This window comes from Periophthalmus magnuspinnatus, chromosome 5 (assembly GCF_009829125.3).
Source record: "Periophthalmus magnuspinnatus isolate fPerMag1 chromosome 5, fPerMag1.2.pri, whole genome shotgun sequence".
Classification (NCBI taxonomy): domain Eukaryota; kingdom Metazoa; phylum Chordata; class Actinopteri; order Gobiiformes; family Gobiidae; genus Periophthalmus; species Periophthalmus magnuspinnatus.
In genome coordinates, this window is record NC_047130.1 from 22,166,997 (window position 1) to 22,185,478 (window position 18,482).

Below are 18,482 nucleotides of genomic sequence, written 5' to 3' on the forward strand. Positions count from 1 at the left end.
CCATACATAAGTAATTATACAACACAAAATCAGTAGTTCTTCTGGTGGTTTGCTCTTTAGTCTGTCACTATGGAGCTCAAGAGTGACCATCCACCCCACAGCTTCATAACAAAATTTCCCATAAATTTTACTCATAGACTTTCCAAAATAATGAATATTAAAAGTTTGAAATCTTGCTCGGGGATAATCAGTATAAGTAATCAGTAATATGTGGTAACTAATGACCACAAGACAGATAATTTTATTTAAAATCTGTTTCTGAAACTTTATAAACGGTAAAGTTATTAAAACATTTTGAAGAATCATGCATTTTAAACAGCCTTTTTGGACTTAAGACAACCACGTTATGGATATTAGTTAGCACGTAGCTGGTTAGCCTCCCTGATGCATTTGAACTCTTAATTTTTGCATTTTTCAAAAAGTACTTGAAGTTTCGTATACTCAAACTTCTAATCTAATTTTGATACCAAGGGAAAACCAATAATAATTTCAACATCATTATAGTCATAGTCATTATAAACAACATTATTTTTCAGCACAAAATCTTAGTAGTTTCGCTAATATTATTATGTGGTATTATATTAGTTCTGGTATAGATTATGTTTTGTTTATGCGGTATTTTGTATTTTATTATTTTTCACTATCAATGCTTATAAGTGGCCTGTCATGATAACAAATTTAGAAGTACGGTAAAGACGATAATATTTAAACTAATTTATGCCACTGACACAATAACCCTGAAGTGGGATTATCTCTCAGGATTACTATGGTATTCCAAATGTATACTATTAAAAAAACATGAACTTCTACGAAGAAGAATGAAACGATAATTAGTTTGTATCTATAATGACTCGTAGAAGTTACTTGTTTCACCCTAAACTGCTCTAATCTTATGGTACTACAAAGAAATAAACAAAAACCCCTTGCGGTACATATTGAGCCCCAAAAAATATTGTTCCAGCTTTCACATATTGAATAAGATAAGTCAATATTGTAATTATCATGACAGGCCTATTGTTCAAATGAGTATCTAATTTTCATAATAGTTTTAGTATCGATTAATATCTCGAAATTGATACTTTTGACAACCCTAGTCCTTAATTAAATGAAATGCCAGTTATAAGTTTTACTGTTTTTTCTTATACTTAGGGCAGGTTTAAGTATTGGAAAAGACTTGATACTCTCCTATTCTGATTCAACACAAATAACAGTGGTTCTTTTAATATTACTGTGTAGTCTTATACTGATTCTTCTATAGATAAAGTCCATTCTAAAACTATTCAGAAAAGGTTAAATATTCTCCTATTTATATTTTTTCAGTGTTGTTCAAATCTAGTTTCAGTACTAGTTTTCTAGGGTATCAATATTTTTTTTATAACTGTGTAATGCAGAAATACAGTCAGAATTATTATTAAGTCTCAGGTTATGACGTCTTATTGACTTTCCATATTTCCTCCTGTAGGGTCCCAGAGTTTGTGCGAGAGAAGCGTTTTGGAAACTGGCTGCGAGATGCTCGAGACTGGGCCGTGTCCAGGAACCGATACTGGGGCACTCCCATCCCCCTGTGGGTCAGCGATGACTACGAGGAGGTCAGCAATCAAACTGTGCTTATACACTGAGTTACAAAGTACGACACTCAAAGAAGCAAAACAAGAGGCCTCTATGTAGGGCTGTGCAATTAATCTAATTTGAACTGAGATCAAGATCCTGTCATTTCTAATTGTCAATGATCAGCTTGGGTCTTTTTAATGAAGTGGTCTACAGCCAATCCTCTCGCTGTAAAAGCTTTGGTTTGAAGCAGAGTTCAGAATTTGGAGGACCACAACGTAGACTCTTTACTCTTAATAATGGCCAGTTATGTTGATGCTAAGGAAATTACTACGGATTTGTTTTAATAAAAAAATAACATTGAATTAAAATGTGTGACTTAGTATTTTCAATCCAATTAATTTCTATAGCACTTTTTACAGCAGTAGTAGATTCCATAGTAAATTGTGCTGCACATTAAAACACTATACTTTAGTAGTTATTAGTTAACTAAGAACGGTAAAAAACACATCTTCCTTGTAGTTCTGGATTATGTCTTGTATTCGCCGCATTAACCAAACAATTTTTTTGTGTTACCTTTTTCCCTGTACTACGCAAACCATGACTCACTCATTTTAGTCCATTAGTGGTAAGATGCTACATGGAAAAAATAAAATTGTAGTTCTGGTCCTTGGTTTGAAAAATACTATCTGACTATCTGCAGATCGTTAGGCTCATCGTAAATCCATCATGTCAATCGTGTTTTTTTTGTTTTTGCTTTGTTTTTTCTTAACTAAACTGTCTTATAAACACAGCTTCTCGCAACACATATCCTCCTTACCATATACAGTAATGTCAGAAATTATCAATACTCCTGTACCACTCAGTCAGTTTCAACACAAAATAAAGGCACAGAATGCAACTTCTTAGCCAAAAAAAGACTAAAAGCTTGATTTTTCATTTTGGTTGTGGAGATACAAACCCGTTCACAACAAGTTGAGATGATTGATTTTTCAGTGCAATAAACGCAAACCTCTTCATATTTTTCTCCGTGGAAATGTTGTTCCTTTGACTATAAACTTCCACAGTATGTCGTAAAACGTATCTAAATGTTCCAAATTATTGCTTTAACTTTCTATTTCCATGGAATCATTCAAGTGACGTGCCATCTCCAGAAAGTGACATACTGTACCTATAATCTTATCATGTGATCTTATACTAGTTTACATATAGATCCAGACCATTCAAAAACTATTCAGGAATTGTCAACTTCTGTCTTATTTATCTACAGTTTTTTTGTGTACTGATACTTGTTCAAACTAGTATTGATTTGTATCAGGTATTGATTGATTTGACAGCCTTATGCAATATAAATATCCCCCATCTCTAAGTATTTTCTTGCCCGTGGTACTCCAAAGCGTATTTTCTCCCGCACAGAGCCAGGGCATCTCTCCCCTCTGACCTGGTTTTGACACTTGAGTAAGCTCACGTCTCTGTTTGAAGGGTCTGGAGCAGAGATGGTTGCTGTGAGAGAGAGGAAAGGGTGGAAAAAAGAGGGGTAGAGGGAGGGGAGGTGAGAGACTGAGAGGGAGAAGAGGAGCAAAAGAGAGGGGAGGGAGAAAGAGGATGAGAGGGGGAGAGAAGGAAAGAGAGAGATGAGGTGGTGGGAGAAGGAGAGTGATGGAGAGGGAGATAGAGAGAGGCGGTGACAGACCAGTGTATGCCGTGTGAATTTGCTCCCCTGAGGCACTGTTGAGACCACCGTCAAACTAAAACTGAAACAGATCACATCAATAATTCATTAAAGGCAAATAAATAAACAAAGTGAGCAGAGCGTGAGGCGCGTTAAACTCACTTCACCAGAGATGATGGCAGCAGAGGTGAGGTACAGCAGCGTGTACAAAAACAGAACAAGGTGGTGTATTGGGGCTGGGCAAATGAAATTTGATTTTTTTATTTATTTTTTTTATGGTGATTGATCAAGATTTCAAATGTTATTTAAAGACAAATGGCTTTCAGTATTTGAAGTTCTTGAACATGACCAATACATTTTAATCATGGCTTTTCAACACACAAATGGTAGTCAAATGTTTTCCCTCGCAGTCAGATCTCTGCTCCAAACCACATGCTTTTACTGGCATAGGATTGGCTGTAGCACTCACGATTGAAAATGCCCAAGTTGATGACTGACAGATATAAATTACTGAATCTCGATCTCAATTGCACATCCTCTCTGTATGGGAAGAGTATAGGCTTCTATATAATCAATATCATAATGGATTGAATACATGCACACTTACAATTTTGAGTGTGTTGAAAATAACTATTTAAATCAAGTCAATTTCTAATGTTCCACGATGAAAGTGGCAGAGTAATTTTTGGTCAGTGCGTCACAATCTGCCCTGTGCCCGAGCGCCGTGGCGATGTCGTAAATGGGGCTGTTTGAGTGTTGGAGAAATGGAGTCTCGCTCAGAGGCTGAAAGAGGGACAGTCCGTGACCTCCTTCTTCAAATAGGATCCTGGCTGTTTCCAGAACTGTCCCCGATGCCCCCCCCACCCCCCTTCCCCTCTGTGGGCACTCCACTCACACGCCCAAAACACACTGCAGTTTATCAGTGGCTGCCAATACTCCTTCTCTGCCTAATCATTTATTTCCAGTATAGTCAAAGTATTTTTTTTATGAGTACTACATAGAAGATTCTGCTGCTATTTCTTAAGTACTTTTTGTTTTGACCGGAACCACTACTGTTATCCATCACCACAGCTCCTACCATAAATATTTCTACTATAGTACCACTACTGCTGTACTGGTCTTTTTTCTGCAGTTATTTCATTAAAAATTGAAGTGAATTTGTTTTATCTGCTCCATGTTTCCCCATTATTAGTTCATTATCTAATGCTGCTATTTCCTTGGTATAGTGTTCGTCCCAAGCTAGATTTATGTTATTATGTAAAATTACTTTTTTTCTTTTTCTAAACTGGGACCCCCAAAATAATGACCCGCGACCCTTACTGCAAAATCAGATTTAATTGTATTTATTTAGTTTGTTGCTTAATTTTTAGCCAAATTTGACAAAAATATACTGTTATTAATCGACAGTAGATTAGAATGACATCTTCCAAGTCATGTAGCTTGCAGCGCTACATAACCATGTCCATTACCTCCATAGCCTTTAAATGAAATTAAATTGAAAATGGGGCTGTATCTGGGCCACTTTGCTTTGGCATAAATGGAGCAGATCCTACAGGTTAGCTCTCTGAGGAGTCGACGTAACAGTTTGGAGGTAAAGTTACCTAGAGGTTTCCTAAAGTAGGCCTAAATCTGTGACATTGGGATAATAATACACGCAAAAGAGGCCTTAAATTAGCAGGTTGACTCGTGTGGCATTAATAGTACTTCTCTATGGGTATTGGTATGGGGTTTGGAGTGGGTAGAAGGTTAGAATTATGTAATTAATAGTGATGATGTCTAAATTTAATACAATTTTTGTATTGTTATTCTTGTGTAAAGGTGGTGTGTATTGGTTCCATGGCTGAACTGGAGGAGCTGACAGGAGTCAAAGTCACTGATCTGCACAGGGAGAGGTGAGAAGGCACTTTATTTAGTCATTTCATTAGTTAAGTTTGAATAAATGAATACCGGTCTCAAATGAAGATGGGCTTTGGAAAACATTTTCCAGTAACTTTGCCAAAGTTTTTGAAAAGTTGCTTGCAATTATTAGTGACTAGATCTAGTAGATCTGTAAGGTCGATTATACTATGTGGTTATTGTAGCCTACACACCAGTAGATCTAAAAACACCCATCAAACTTTATTTGAACACTTTAGTTCGTAGAGAGTACAGGTAACTGCAAAAATATGACACCAGCTATCTTATAGAATTATGGTAAAACAGAGCTCTGAGTGAGCTCTCTTTTAATAAATTCAAATTTCAGATTTTGTGCAAAATAATCAAAATCTGCTCTACATATTGGCCCCAAAACACTGGCAGATTTTATTGTCCATCAGTTGATCTGGATTCTAAACAATCAGCATTGACTATGAAAAATCCATATTGGTCAATCTCTAGACCTGACTTTTGAATGTCATAAAGGCAATTTTCAGCAAAATGCCCTTCCATGCTGACAAAAGCAAGTCACCAAAAGAGTGTTTATTATTGTGGTATAAAAAAAACGTTATCAATTACCAATTATAGTTGTTCGTATTTTTAATCATTTACAAGGTAATATTGAGTAAGAAGTGTGGTTATTTCAGATATTAATGTATAGATATTGTTTTCCATCATTGCAGTATTGACAGTCTGACAATCCCGTCCCGCTGTGGTAAAGGCGTGCTGCGCAGAGTCACCGAGGTCTTTGACTGTTGGTTTGAGTCTGGGAGCATGCCTTATGCCCAGGTGCACTATCCCTTTGAGAACAGAAAGGAGTTTGAAGATACTTTCCCCGCAGACTTCATCGCCGAGGGCATCGACCAAACCAGAGGATGGTGAGAAGAAGCATGACTAGATAGATTTAGATGTTTTTTTTTTTCATATACACGTTAACACACAGTCACCAATTCAACGAAATGTGTTTGAATGAGAAGAACTGTCAACTCACTTAAACACCAAATACTAAATCTACAACTATTGTGAACAATATGGCATTGGCTAGTACTCGCAACAAAACTAAACCATTTCCTGTGCTACTAACCTTGGAAAAACCTAAAATTCTTGTATTTGATTAGTAAAAAAAAATATTGTTTGTTTTTCTAGGTTTTACACCCTCCTGGTCCTTTCCACTGCTTTGTTCGGCAAACCTCCCTTTAAGAACGTCATTGTCAATGGTCTGGTCTTGGCCAGGTACAGTACAGCAAATTACAATCACTTTTTCGCCCTTCTGTCCTTGACGTTATTTATATAATTTTGTATTTTGTACCATTGAATATTAACCTGAAAATGTCATATATGCCTTTTGAAATATCATTTAGTTATAGTGTGACTTAATTGGACATGATTTAATGCTATGACTCACTAGTGTGACGCTTATGCCCTATTAGCTAAATCAAGCTGTAGGCATTGTCCACTTTAACTTTTATGGAGAGATCATTGCTTTGCCTGGAATAAAAACCGTATGACATTAAACTAATCAATCTCCATGGAGACAAGGAGGTGACTTCACCAGGCTAAGTAACAGGTCAAATCTGCGCAGCGCGCGTTTTTCCTACTTACTGTCAAGCAATAAAAATACATGTAATTGAATAAATGGTAGATGGATGAGTTTAATGTCATACTGTGGACTATTCCAGGCAAAGCAATAACTTGCCCATGGAGACAAGCAAGAGTAGGACCCCTAACCAGAAAGTTACTTAGTTCACTACTTGTAGTTTCTTCTGATTGTTGTCGTACAGTGTATGCTAGCTTTAGCCTCTGTAGCGCAGCACTAGCATCTCCTCTTCAGCCCCGGGGGTCAGTGCAGCTCAATGCTCACCAGACTGCTGACCTGGAAGACTTCACTTAAACTGAAAAATCCAACTCGGGCTTTTCCCAACATGCACTTCTGATCATGCATGCTCTCCTCCTGCCTTTGTACATTAATGCCTGTACATCCATCTCTCCTCTCTCTCACTTTCTCCCTCTCTCCCTTCAGTGATGGACAGAAGATGAGTAAACGCAAGAAAAACTACCCCGATCCCGGTCTTATCGTGCAGAATTATGGTGCCGATGCCCTCAGGTTAGTTGGTACTGCTCGTGTGGGCCAATGAAGCGTGGAAGTTTATGTGCCACTGGCTTCTGATCTCCATGTTTATGTCAGAAATGTTTCAATATTTGCCCCACAACCAACAGAACAATGTACATTAGGGACAAGGAACTCCCCAAAGCCCCAGAAGTCTTGAAAAGCTGTTGTAATTGTGTGAAAAGCCTTCTTGTTACTAGTACTGTGTGGAAAACATCTTATTAGGATAAAATATGTTTCAAAGTATGCCAGGTTTATATTAATAGTATTACAACTTACGACAACTACTACTGTGACTACTATGATAACTACTACTTAAACTACTACTACAACAACTCCTATTACTCTTACCATTGATATTAGCACTTGGGACTTGATTTCAAACTTGATTTTGATCTCAAGGAGAAGGCTTGGCTCTTGATACAGATTTTGTCACAAACAGGAAAAGATCCAATTTTATCCCATTTATGTACTTTTTCGATACTGAATCTATGTGGTTTGTGATTCTTTCTTTCATCATGGCTACTTTCTGTACTTCAACCACCAACACCTTTTACACTTATTTATCAGAAGTTTACACAGTTTCCTACATTACTTGCACAGTTCTTGTTCAGCTACTGTTACCATAAGCGATAGAGCAGTAAATATTGAGATTGGATAGAGAGTACATACATAGTAGTGTCCTTTGCCCTCCGGTGTAAACACACAGCACCATATGGGCCTATGAATAAAGCACTATGCTGCCAAACCATATGCCCACATTTACAGTAAAGAGGAACTTCAGAGTGGAGGTTTTCAAATGCAGTATAATAATCCACATTGTTTAAAATCCATCTATCAACAGCGGGGCGTGGGGAACATGATTTTTCAGTTTGACATGTTTTTACTCCACAGTAGTCCAACTTTTTATTTTTGCCAATTTCTTTCCCTTTTTCTGAAAAGTCCCAAGGACTGAATTGCAGCCAAAGCTCAAGGATTTCTTCCAGAGTTTGATGTGATTGAGTTACTACACAGATTAACACTTAATGCAGAGTACATACGCACTGAATACTGAATAAGTGTTATGTTGGCAGCGGCCTTTATTACAAAATGGCAATCACTTTTGAATTGAATTACAATGTTAACTGCAGAGTAACAACTTGATAAAAAGTTCCTATAAAAAGTACGTTTTAGGAGTAGACATGAAGGCACTTGTAATCTCTCACATCTTTAAAATGTTTATGAAGAGAACTGGATTTATTGGACTTGGAAGTTCAACTTTTCACAAAGCCAGAGTAACGATCTGCTGCCAAAACTCAAGGGTGTCTCTAAAAGTGTCCTCCCTAAAATGTAGTAGTGTCCTCATACAGTAGTACAGTAGTTTTGTAAAAAAAAAAACAAAAAAAGTTAATTCATCAAACCACATGTTGTTGAATTCACTTTTTTCATGAATTTTGCCCGGTAAATTGAGAGTGTTAAAGGGCGTCGGTAATTACGTATTGTTAATGGTTGGGAAAGTGATAAGTTTGGACCGATGCTACAACTAAAGGTGAACTACTTGTTTTTAAGATGGTAATCATCAGAAACAGTCCCTTTAAATGCAATTTTTTTCTTGCTTTTTGTTTCATATTAAGTTTACCATTTCAAAACATTTATTACCGAAAGCTGGTCACATACTAGAGGAATTGATACATTTTGAAAGACACTCATTTGTTTGCTCTGGCTTTTAACACAAGCTGAGTGGGACATTTCTGTTGTATTGTTTTATCAAGTTTTTGCATGTTTGAATTTATGAGATTGCACTTTGTATTGCCTTTGTACAGCACTTTGGGCAGCTGTGGTTAGATCATACTTGGACGACTGAGGGATTACACAGACAAATTTTTGACTTGTCTTTGACTTGACACTCATGAACTTTACCACAGTAATCATCAAAAACATACTTGAGTTATGTTTAACGGTTCCTACATACTGTCTCCCTTTAAACTTATTTCCCAATGTCCCTGCAGACTGTACCTGATCAACTCTCCAGTGGTTAGAGCAGAGAACCTGCGTTTCAAAGAGGAGGGGGTCCGGGACGTCCTAAAGGATGTGTTTCTGCCCTGGTACAACGCCTACCGCTTCCTGGTGCAGAACGTTCAGAGGCTGGAGAAAGTAAGTCTGAGAATATTAATAAGGCTCACAATATTTAAAAAAATGAGGCTCACAGTATTTTTTAAAAGTAGTACTATTAGCTACATTTTTTTTTTTTAAATCCAGGCTCAAAACATATTTATTCAGACTGGCCTTCAACACCTAGTAATGTTGTGACACATTATCATTATTTATATTTTGTTGTATTAATGTATTTTATTCTATTTTATTCTCCTATTTTACTGTTTTAGTATGATTTTAACTTGTTTTAATTTGATTTTACTGGGAAGCACTTTGGTCACTTTGAGTGTTGTAAAGTGCTCTACAAATAAATGTTGATTGATTGATTGATTCTGATATATTTGTCTTTTTATTGCCTTGTTAAGGGAAATTTGTGTATTTGAATGTACATTTATCTTGATCATTTTAGCTGTTGTTGGATTGCCATGGAAATTCATGCAGATGTTTACAGGTTTAGACATATGTGAGTTTCATCCTGATTTGACCAGTTTTGACGACGTAACACGTTTTGAAGACACTGAGCTTGTTTTGGAAATTTGTGTATCCATTATAAAGTCATTTTTTGACCTACAAATTTTTGGGGCAAGTTTTCATTTTTCTGTAGCAAACTCAGTGAGTTTTAGTAAATATTATGTTATAGCTATGAACAACTGGTGCCTAGAAAGCAAGGGAGATTTTTTTCACCAAAAATGGTTTGGATGTGTTGGTAATGAGTGCCTCTTCAAGTCTGAATAGTTGGAGTGAAAAAAATATTTCAAAGGATGTTTCTGTGGGTCGCTGAATCAGAGGCTCACATGCCCTTGTATAGAAATATGTGAATCTGAGGGTGCAGTTATAGTGATAACTCTGACTGTGGTTGTTTGATTGCCATGCAAATTCACATGTGTTTTTACAGGTTTTTAGACATACGTGAATTTCATCCTGATCTGACCAATTTTAGCAACGTGAGAAGTTTTGTAGGCACTGAGCGTGTTTTGGAAATTTGCATATCCATTGCCTTCCATTATCATAATTTTGCTAATTTTTCTGCAGTAAAATCAAATTAATTTTAGAAAAAAAAAGTTTTTCAAAAATGTGCCAAATGTTTGCCTCTCCCCCCATGACCATTGTCATCCTATACAAAATGTTTGGACAATTTGTGCATGTAAAACCAGATGAAAATACAGAAAGTCACCAAAAATGGTTTGGTTGTGTTGGTAATGAATATGTCTTTGAATCTGAAAAAAAAAATTTTGAAAAATATTAATGTTTGTGTATTTTGTTTTTTGCCATAAAATTGTCAATTTGTATGAAACATTTTTTCAACAGGGCACAAGGGTTAAAGCAACACAGTGTAACTTTTCTGGAGGAGGCACAACACCTGTTTATACAATAGAAATAAACCATAGTCCCTTTTGTGGGTAAAAGTTACGTGGTGGGTTAAGTAGTAAGTAGTTATGGTTGTAAAAATGGTTTCCATGTTCCTTTTTACTTGTTAAGATTTGCCCCAGTGTAAAACCTCATGACTAAACAAAGTCTAAATGTTACTCTTATTGGTTAATACTCAGTTGAAAATCAGCTTGGACTTTGTGATTATTGCAAGACATTTAATTTATTGCATAATAAATTAGCAACATTGTACAATCTTATGTTAAAATTCTTGTCACACTGTCAGGAGGAGAATCTCCAGTTTCTCTATAATGAAAACACGGCCAAACAAAGTGACAACATCATGGACAAATGGATCCAGTCTTTCACACAGTCCCTCATCCAGTTCTTCAAAGCTGAGATGGACGGTACAACAAAGCATTTGATAACATTTGATTTGAAGTAGAATTTGTATTTGTAAGATAATTAACTTTTTTATACTTTAGCTTATCGTCTCTATACTGTGGTTCCTCGCCTGGTGAAGTTTGTGGACATGCTCACAAACTGGTACGTCAGGACCAACCGTCGCCGTCTGAAGGTGAGTTCAGGTCTGAAATGGGGATTACTGTGATGTCCTTGTGGTAGTTCACGGTTCTGTTACTTTTATAGTGTCTTAAATAACATGTGGTATTTATGTGATTGTTTACATTGGCTCAGAAAGTTGTTTCAAATGAAGATATCCACCACTGAAGAAAATGATTTTCCCCAGATTCTTCCACAGTATGGCATTAAAAATAATTACTTTGCATTTACTCATTCTTATTGTTAGTGGCATCATCTCTCCACAGATCTGATCTGTAACTTGGCCTTATAGAGAAGTTTAATGCCATACTGTTCAACAATCCACACAAAAAAATAACATCTCAGTGGAGGCCAAAATATAACAGCTGTTAAAATCGAAGGTTGCTTAGCTGCAATGTGAAAACAATGCAAGTCTGGTAACAGAAAAGGGACATTTTAAAACCTTGAGGATAGGTCTGTCACAGTAATCACTATATCGACTTACTGTTCAATACATGACTGATAGGACAATTGTTTTTGGATGTTAGTATTATCGTAGGTGCTTTTTCGTTGTAGTAGTGAGGGACTTTTTACCATTTTGCTGCAATACTATAAGATTTGAGCTGTAAAGGGTTGAATAACTAACTTAATATACTTAATATACTTATACTTAATATAGATAAAAACCTCTACTTAAGTGTTCTCTGCTGCTATTTTTTTAAACAATTTTGAATATTCTTTTGGGATAATTCTGCATTTATGTTATTATGTCACTGGTATAATTTAATTTCAGTGTTATCGCTTATCGTCTATATTTTCTTCAGCAATATATCACACTTCAAAATGTGTTATTGTGACAGACCTACTTGAGGAGGACACATGAGTGCCCATAGATGAACTCAATAGATGGATGTTGAGAGGGGAAAAAGGAGTAAATTCATCAGTAGCTTAAAGCAGGTGGTCTCAGCTGTAGTCTTGGTTCATTGTATTGTAACGGTCTTGGTTGAAGTCTACTCTGTGTTTCAGGGCGAGAGTGGTTCGGAGGAGTGTGTGTGGGCGTTGGAAACCCTCTTCAGCGTGCTCTTCTCCATGTGCCGCCTCATGGTGAGTCACTCTCTTCACACCAAAATAACAAGTGTTTTTCTCACGGAGACTGGCCTGCTCTGATGTGCTGAGCTGCTACTTAGGCCTGCTTTTTCCAATAGATGGTACAGTGTAAGGAACTTTGTGTTTTTTTTAGCAACTAACTACATTTGAGATCGGCCGATATTGTTTATTTTATAGCCAGTGCCGATACCGATTGTTTAGAATCCACAGCAACCAACAGCTGATCTTGATTATTTTCCCCATAAAATTAATACTAACATAAACTTTTTACTGCCCTGCATAATAATAATAATGACATATTTAGACATTCACAACCCTGTTTTTACTTCTAACCCATAATGGAGCTGTGTAATTTCATTGTAAGGTGTTAAAATAAAGCTTTATGCAGTAATTGATGAACCTAAACCAAATATCGGCCTACGCAGGAGAGTTAAGACCGATAGCTAATGTGTAAAAAAGTGCAAATATCATCTATCTCTACTGTAATACTGTGTAATGTCTAACTGTATTTTTCACCAGGAAAAACATTAAGAATGGCGATATCGCAATAACTACATTTAAATGTATTTATTTGAGCAGGGACTATTCACAAAAGGCATTCATTTTATAAAAAGAAAATATGCCTTGTGCTAGTTTCCACCTGCAGTCCCTGGACAGGAAAACTTTCTGTAATTCACTCACATACTTACTTTAGCCTTTATTTGAAAGTTTACAACATAATCTTTATTAGATTGGCCTGGGCCAATCTAGTAAAGATTATGTTGTAAACTTTCTCAGACCAACCAAAACCATACCAGTGTAAACATTCCCCCTCACATAAAGTACAAGTGCCCTTCTGTGATCATGAATAATGCATCAGTGGTAGTAGATTTTATTTATAACTCCTTAACAACATTCCCATGCAAAGCGATCAATACCATCGCAGTACAGGCCATACAAGTGAATTAGCAGCGGTTGTAATGGGGGGCTGTTTCATTAGCGCTAACCTCTCTGCTGCTCTACTTTGTTTGACCTTTCATGCATTATATTTCATAAGAGAACAGATATTTTTTTCCATATGCTGCTGTTGTGAAAATGTCAATTATAGCATAAAGCATGTAATATGTTTTCTCGTCATGGTTGACTTTGTTCATTTCTCCCATAGGCTCCCTTCACGCCCTTCATAACTGAGATGATGTACCAAAACCTGAGGCACCTCATTGACCCGGCCTCTGTGGAGGACAAGGACGCCAGCAGCATCCACTACCTTATGCTGCCTCAAGTGCGGTAGGAAAACAAATATAGGTGCTCATAAAGACCTCGTTAAAATCAGTATTACAAATGTGACGTTTTCTTCCTTTTAAATCGGATGTGTTTTTAAAGTACAAAAAGAAAACTGGTACAGGAGGTTCTCAATTCACCTAACAAAACATTTTTAAAAGTGAAGTTCCACTTTATTGTGCCACAAAGGGAAATTTCCCCTGGGTATTAAATGCAAAGATGTGCAGAGAACACAAATGAACTATTGATCCAGTACATAGGTCTGTTATGATAAGACCATTTTAAAGAGAGATTAATTGCTACAGAGAAATACCATGATAAACGATAGTACTGAAACGACTTTATGCTACTGACACAAAGCAGGATGATCCCAGTAAACCAATTTTAAAATATATAGTATTATTAAAAGGCATGAGCTGCAATGAATACCATAATGAAGTAATAATTGATATTGGGTAAGCAAGTATATAGGTCACCCTCTATTATTTTTTAACCACTAAAGAATGATTATATTTTGTCCTGTTTCTTGATAAGCCTTATAATTCAACGTAGCGTTATTAACTGTTTAGTGTAGACATTGAGGCTTTGATGGTTGATTCAAAAGCAAAGTTTGAAAAGTTCACAGAAGGTTTCCCCTGGCTTCCTTGTGTTTTGTGACATTTTTCAAGCGGTGCAGTAAGAGCAGAATTTTATTTCAAACAATAAAAAAAAATATCCAAGGCCTTAGTCGACCCATAATCCATCACTGTTTTGGGCTCAATGATTCTCAGTTAAATGTTTCGTAGTAAGAATGATTTTTCTAATTTGCTAGAAGTTGTTTGCTTAAAGAGGGGGTATTATGCAAAATTTACATGTTTGAGCGTTCTACCCTGTTATAACTTTGTTCCCTTATCAAATACTTGCCTGAAGAGGTTTTAGGTGTCATCCATGCATGTTTCTTTCTTGTGCCCTGTTTGAACCCTCCTTGCGGTTAGCTGTGAGGTTCTGTCCGATGCTCAGCCCACAAGCCTCCATCACCCATGCTCCCAGAAGACAATTGTCCATAAATATACAAAAGCATTCGAAAACAATACACTCTAACTTTTGATCTAATGTGCAGTATTTTCAGTAACAAAATGCATACTGATTGTAATGTGATAGAGCTCTGAAGGGGGAGTGACTTAGCGTGGAGAACAAATTGAGGGGAGACTCAAAATGTCTAAAACTGAAACTAAAAAACATGTTAATACATTGTTTTCGGTGAATATAGCATTTTCAAAACAATAAAGGGTAACATGGTCATCTAAATTAAACATCTAAAGCTATATGTTGGCAGTTAATACCCCATAGAAGTGTAATACTCCCTCTTTAATCTATGTATAAATGATGAATACATGTTTTTGAAAATTAATGGGGCTGATTGCTAGTCTATGCCACCTCATCTTTGTTACTTTATTTGCTTCTTGCCCTTGGTTTATTCATTCCAGTCCATTATAGTTGAGACGTGCAGTGGTTTACCGTGCACCAGCTGCTCCTCATTCACTCCTCCCTGGTGTCCACTTTAACACATTTTACTCCACTGTTGTTATTATGAATGCAGGAAGTGAAGCCCGGTTTTAGAAAATTCAGATCCCCAAACACACTTAGCTCTTATGAAGCTGCTGCTACTCAGTGGGCTGTAGAACAGTTATCTCTTTAGGCGGAGATATTTTCTTAATTTTATAGACTCTTATTAACCTTGGAGTTTGTTTCATTATAAAGGAAAGGCAATTTGGATTTAGAGGTGGGCCTTTTTCTTGGCACAGTAACCAAAATATTGTAGTATTGTGATATTGTTTCGCCAGAAGTCGCATAATCAGAATATGGGCTGTTGCAATATATTGAATCACAAGCAAGAACATGTTATTAAAGGGCTCATATTACGCTTTTTTCTTATCTATCTTATAATGTTGTTTCCTCATCAAAAACATAACTGGAGTTGTGTTTTGTTTCATTCACACATGTTTAACACACAAATCCTGCATATTTAGGCTGAGTTCTTCTCTCAAACAGAAAACGCTCTGTCCCACCTTGTGATGTCATGTGGTAATACAGGAAGTGCTCCACTGTGTTTTTAAACTCTAACACCTCCACTATAATCATTTGGATAATTTCAGTCCTGGAATTACCAGTCTCTACTGAACTAAAGGTAAAAGTTAGCTGTTACCTTGAAAACTACCACTCCCTGACATTATAAGTTGGTACAGAGCAAATATAGGCAAATCCTCAACTAAAACAAGTGCTGTTGAATAAATGATGAGATATTTGTTTTTATCAGTATTGCCCACTCAGATCTTTTTGGGCCATCACAAACAGTATTCATATTATCTCAATCCAAGAGAAAAATGTGTTATGACTGTCTTTTTATTTAGAAGTTAACAAAATACATTCACTTAGCATTTTTCATTATAAAGAATGTATTCACTATTCAAATATTACAGATTCTTCTTACACATTTTTTTAATAACCTGCCCACCTTTTGCTATTTGAAACCACTTTATTTTTCTATAACAGTCATATTTTTGTTTCATCATTTCATGTTTTTTTTAATTCATCAGGGAGAGTGTGATCGACAAACGCATTGAGAGTGCAGTGTCTCAGATGCAGTCGGTGATTGAACTGGGCCGAGTCATCAGAGACAGAAAAACCCTCCCAGTGAAGGTAAAGGACCTCATCTCTAAATACCCCAACTGAATAATGCAGTATATAAGTTTATATAGTTGTACTTCAGATGTATTTCGGTTGATATTGTGCTCTGTGTTTAGTATCCACTGAAGGAGGTGGTCGTCATTCACCAGGACCCAGAGGCATTGAAGGACATACAGTCTCTTCAGAAATATATCCTGGAGGTGAGTGAGGAAAACAGATATTTACATAGCTTCATAATTTATAGATTTCCAGGACTTGGATGCCTTTTTTTCTTCAACAAAAGCATCTAAACAAGCAGTGTATACTCCATATCAAAGCAAAAATGTTTTGTTTTATTACAATGGGACAGTTGTGTTGACAGTGGATGTTTTTTGGATTCTTGGGATGTGGGCAGGATTTCCATATTGATCACAAAATCCATCCATGTTTTATTAGAGACTGGGGCTTTGATCTCATTATGGAATAGCAATAAAATACAGTTGAAAAAAGTACTAAAGTTACTAAAGTCAAGTTTACTTTTGACTGAGATATTATAGGCGTGTATAATGTGGTGATGTCATCTGAAACCCAACCGTACTGATAAAAAGGATTTAAGTGGATGGGTATTTGTCTCAGGAATCCAGACATTGAAGGACATCTGATTTAAAACCTGTAAATATTCAAAATACTACACACTGTGATGGTGGCTATGAGAAGTGACTGTTTAAGATGCAATATGTTCCATTATAAATCTGTTCCCTGGAGATTATGAGATTGTGTTCTTAAAACTTATAATTTATGATGTGGCGTAACATTGAATTTTATTTTTTTCATTTATTGAACACTAGGAGACTTTGCCTGAAACTTAAATCAATTAAGCTTTATAAATTTAAACAATATTTGTAAACCAGGCTTTTAGGTTTAAAATAAATACAAGAAAAAACTGCTTTCAGCAACAACCCCAGAAAGAAAAGCCAAAATGAATGAGGCCGCTGCATATTTCAACATTATTCCATTATACAGGGATTAAATATAACTAGATGCATGGTAAATGTAAATTAAGTCTTTGTCTTCTCAGTGCTGACCGACAAAAAGAGAGATTGGATTAACAGACTCCAGGGATCAGAGCGGTGTTACTCAGATTGCTGTTGCCTTGTTTTAAAGTTTAGGCTCCTTGTACTTGGATATATTTGTGGTGAAGAAATCATTTAACCTCCCTGATCTGTGGCTCTCACAAGTAAACAAGCTTTATCTGAACAGAATTAGGAGAAACTAAGGTCGTCAGCTTGAGGTAAATTGTAATTGTAGATGTTAAAATGCTCTTGTTTTTGAATTAAATGTATTAATAATGGCTATAGCTAGATATAATATTAAAATGTTATTCATACTCCAAAAACTAATTTAATTCATTTGATTCATAAAGTTCTTCCACATTACAGGTATGTCAATCTTTCACTTGGTTAGGCAATAAGCCTAACATGATAGTTACTATATCAACTTATATGTTCATACATGATAGATGGGACAGTAATTTTTGGGGTCAATATTTTTGTATTTTTGGTACTTTTCTTTGCACAAGTGGGAACCTTTTGGTTGTTCTTCTGTTCTACGCTGAGATTTGAGCTGCAGAACTACTAACTACTAAAGTGTTGGATTCTGTTATTAATCTATTGCAGCTCAGATTTTTTAAACCATATTGTACATTTAGAATATTTTTGGGGAGATAATTCTGTTTTATGATTTGGTTTCCATTTACCGTTTATCGGCTATATTTACTTAAACAATATATCACACTTCAAAATGTGTTATTGTGACTGGGATGTTAGGAGGACTTGAGTATATTATTGTAAAATTAATGAACTGTTGAAAAATGACTATAAAATATAAATACTGATTTAAATTGGGTTTTGGAGAGGCTTGCATTGCTCACTTTTTTGCAGATATGGTAGATATTTGTTGGTTAATGTTGGTTAATGGTCAAAGCAAAAACATATTAGAAAAATGTCCCTTTGGAGCTGATGAATATATATTACAGTTTTGGCAAATGCTTTTTAAAAGGTGAAAAGTTGCAGTTAAATGATGTAGAAAATATGAAACTTTGCTGAAGCCATGAGTTACAAAGTGGTAATGGAGTATGCCTAATTTGAATGGTTAATATAGGCAGCAGATGTTGAAGGACTGCATTTA

General features: G+C 36.0%; 1 protein-coding gene across 1 annotated transcript in view; it reads left to right on the top strand.

The window, feature by feature from the left end:
* Window positions 1–18,482, top strand: part of iars1 (isoleucyl-tRNA synthetase 1) — a 57,288-nt gene that overhangs the window by 23,167 nt on the left and 15,639 nt on the right. The window contains exons 14-25 of the mRNA XM_033966122.2: window positions 1,463–1,589; window positions 5,039–5,112; window positions 5,818–6,012; window positions 6,281–6,367; window positions 7,155–7,238; window positions 9,230–9,374; window positions 11,029–11,149; window positions 11,228–11,319; window positions 12,309–12,386; window positions 13,534–13,655; window positions 16,226–16,328; window positions 16,433–16,516. Coding sequence (XP_033822013.1) covers window positions 1,463–1,589; window positions 5,039–5,112; window positions 5,818–6,012; window positions 6,281–6,367; window positions 7,155–7,238; window positions 9,230–9,374; window positions 11,029–11,149; window positions 11,228–11,319; window positions 12,309–12,386; window positions 13,534–13,655; window positions 16,226–16,328; window positions 16,433–16,516 — 1,312 coding nt within the window. The remainder of the gene's footprint in view (window positions 1–1,462; window positions 1,590–5,038; window positions 5,113–5,817; window positions 6,013–6,280; window positions 6,368–7,154; window positions 7,239–9,229; window positions 9,375–11,028; window positions 11,150–11,227; window positions 11,320–12,308; window positions 12,387–13,533; window positions 13,656–16,225; window positions 16,329–16,432; window positions 16,517–18,482) is intronic.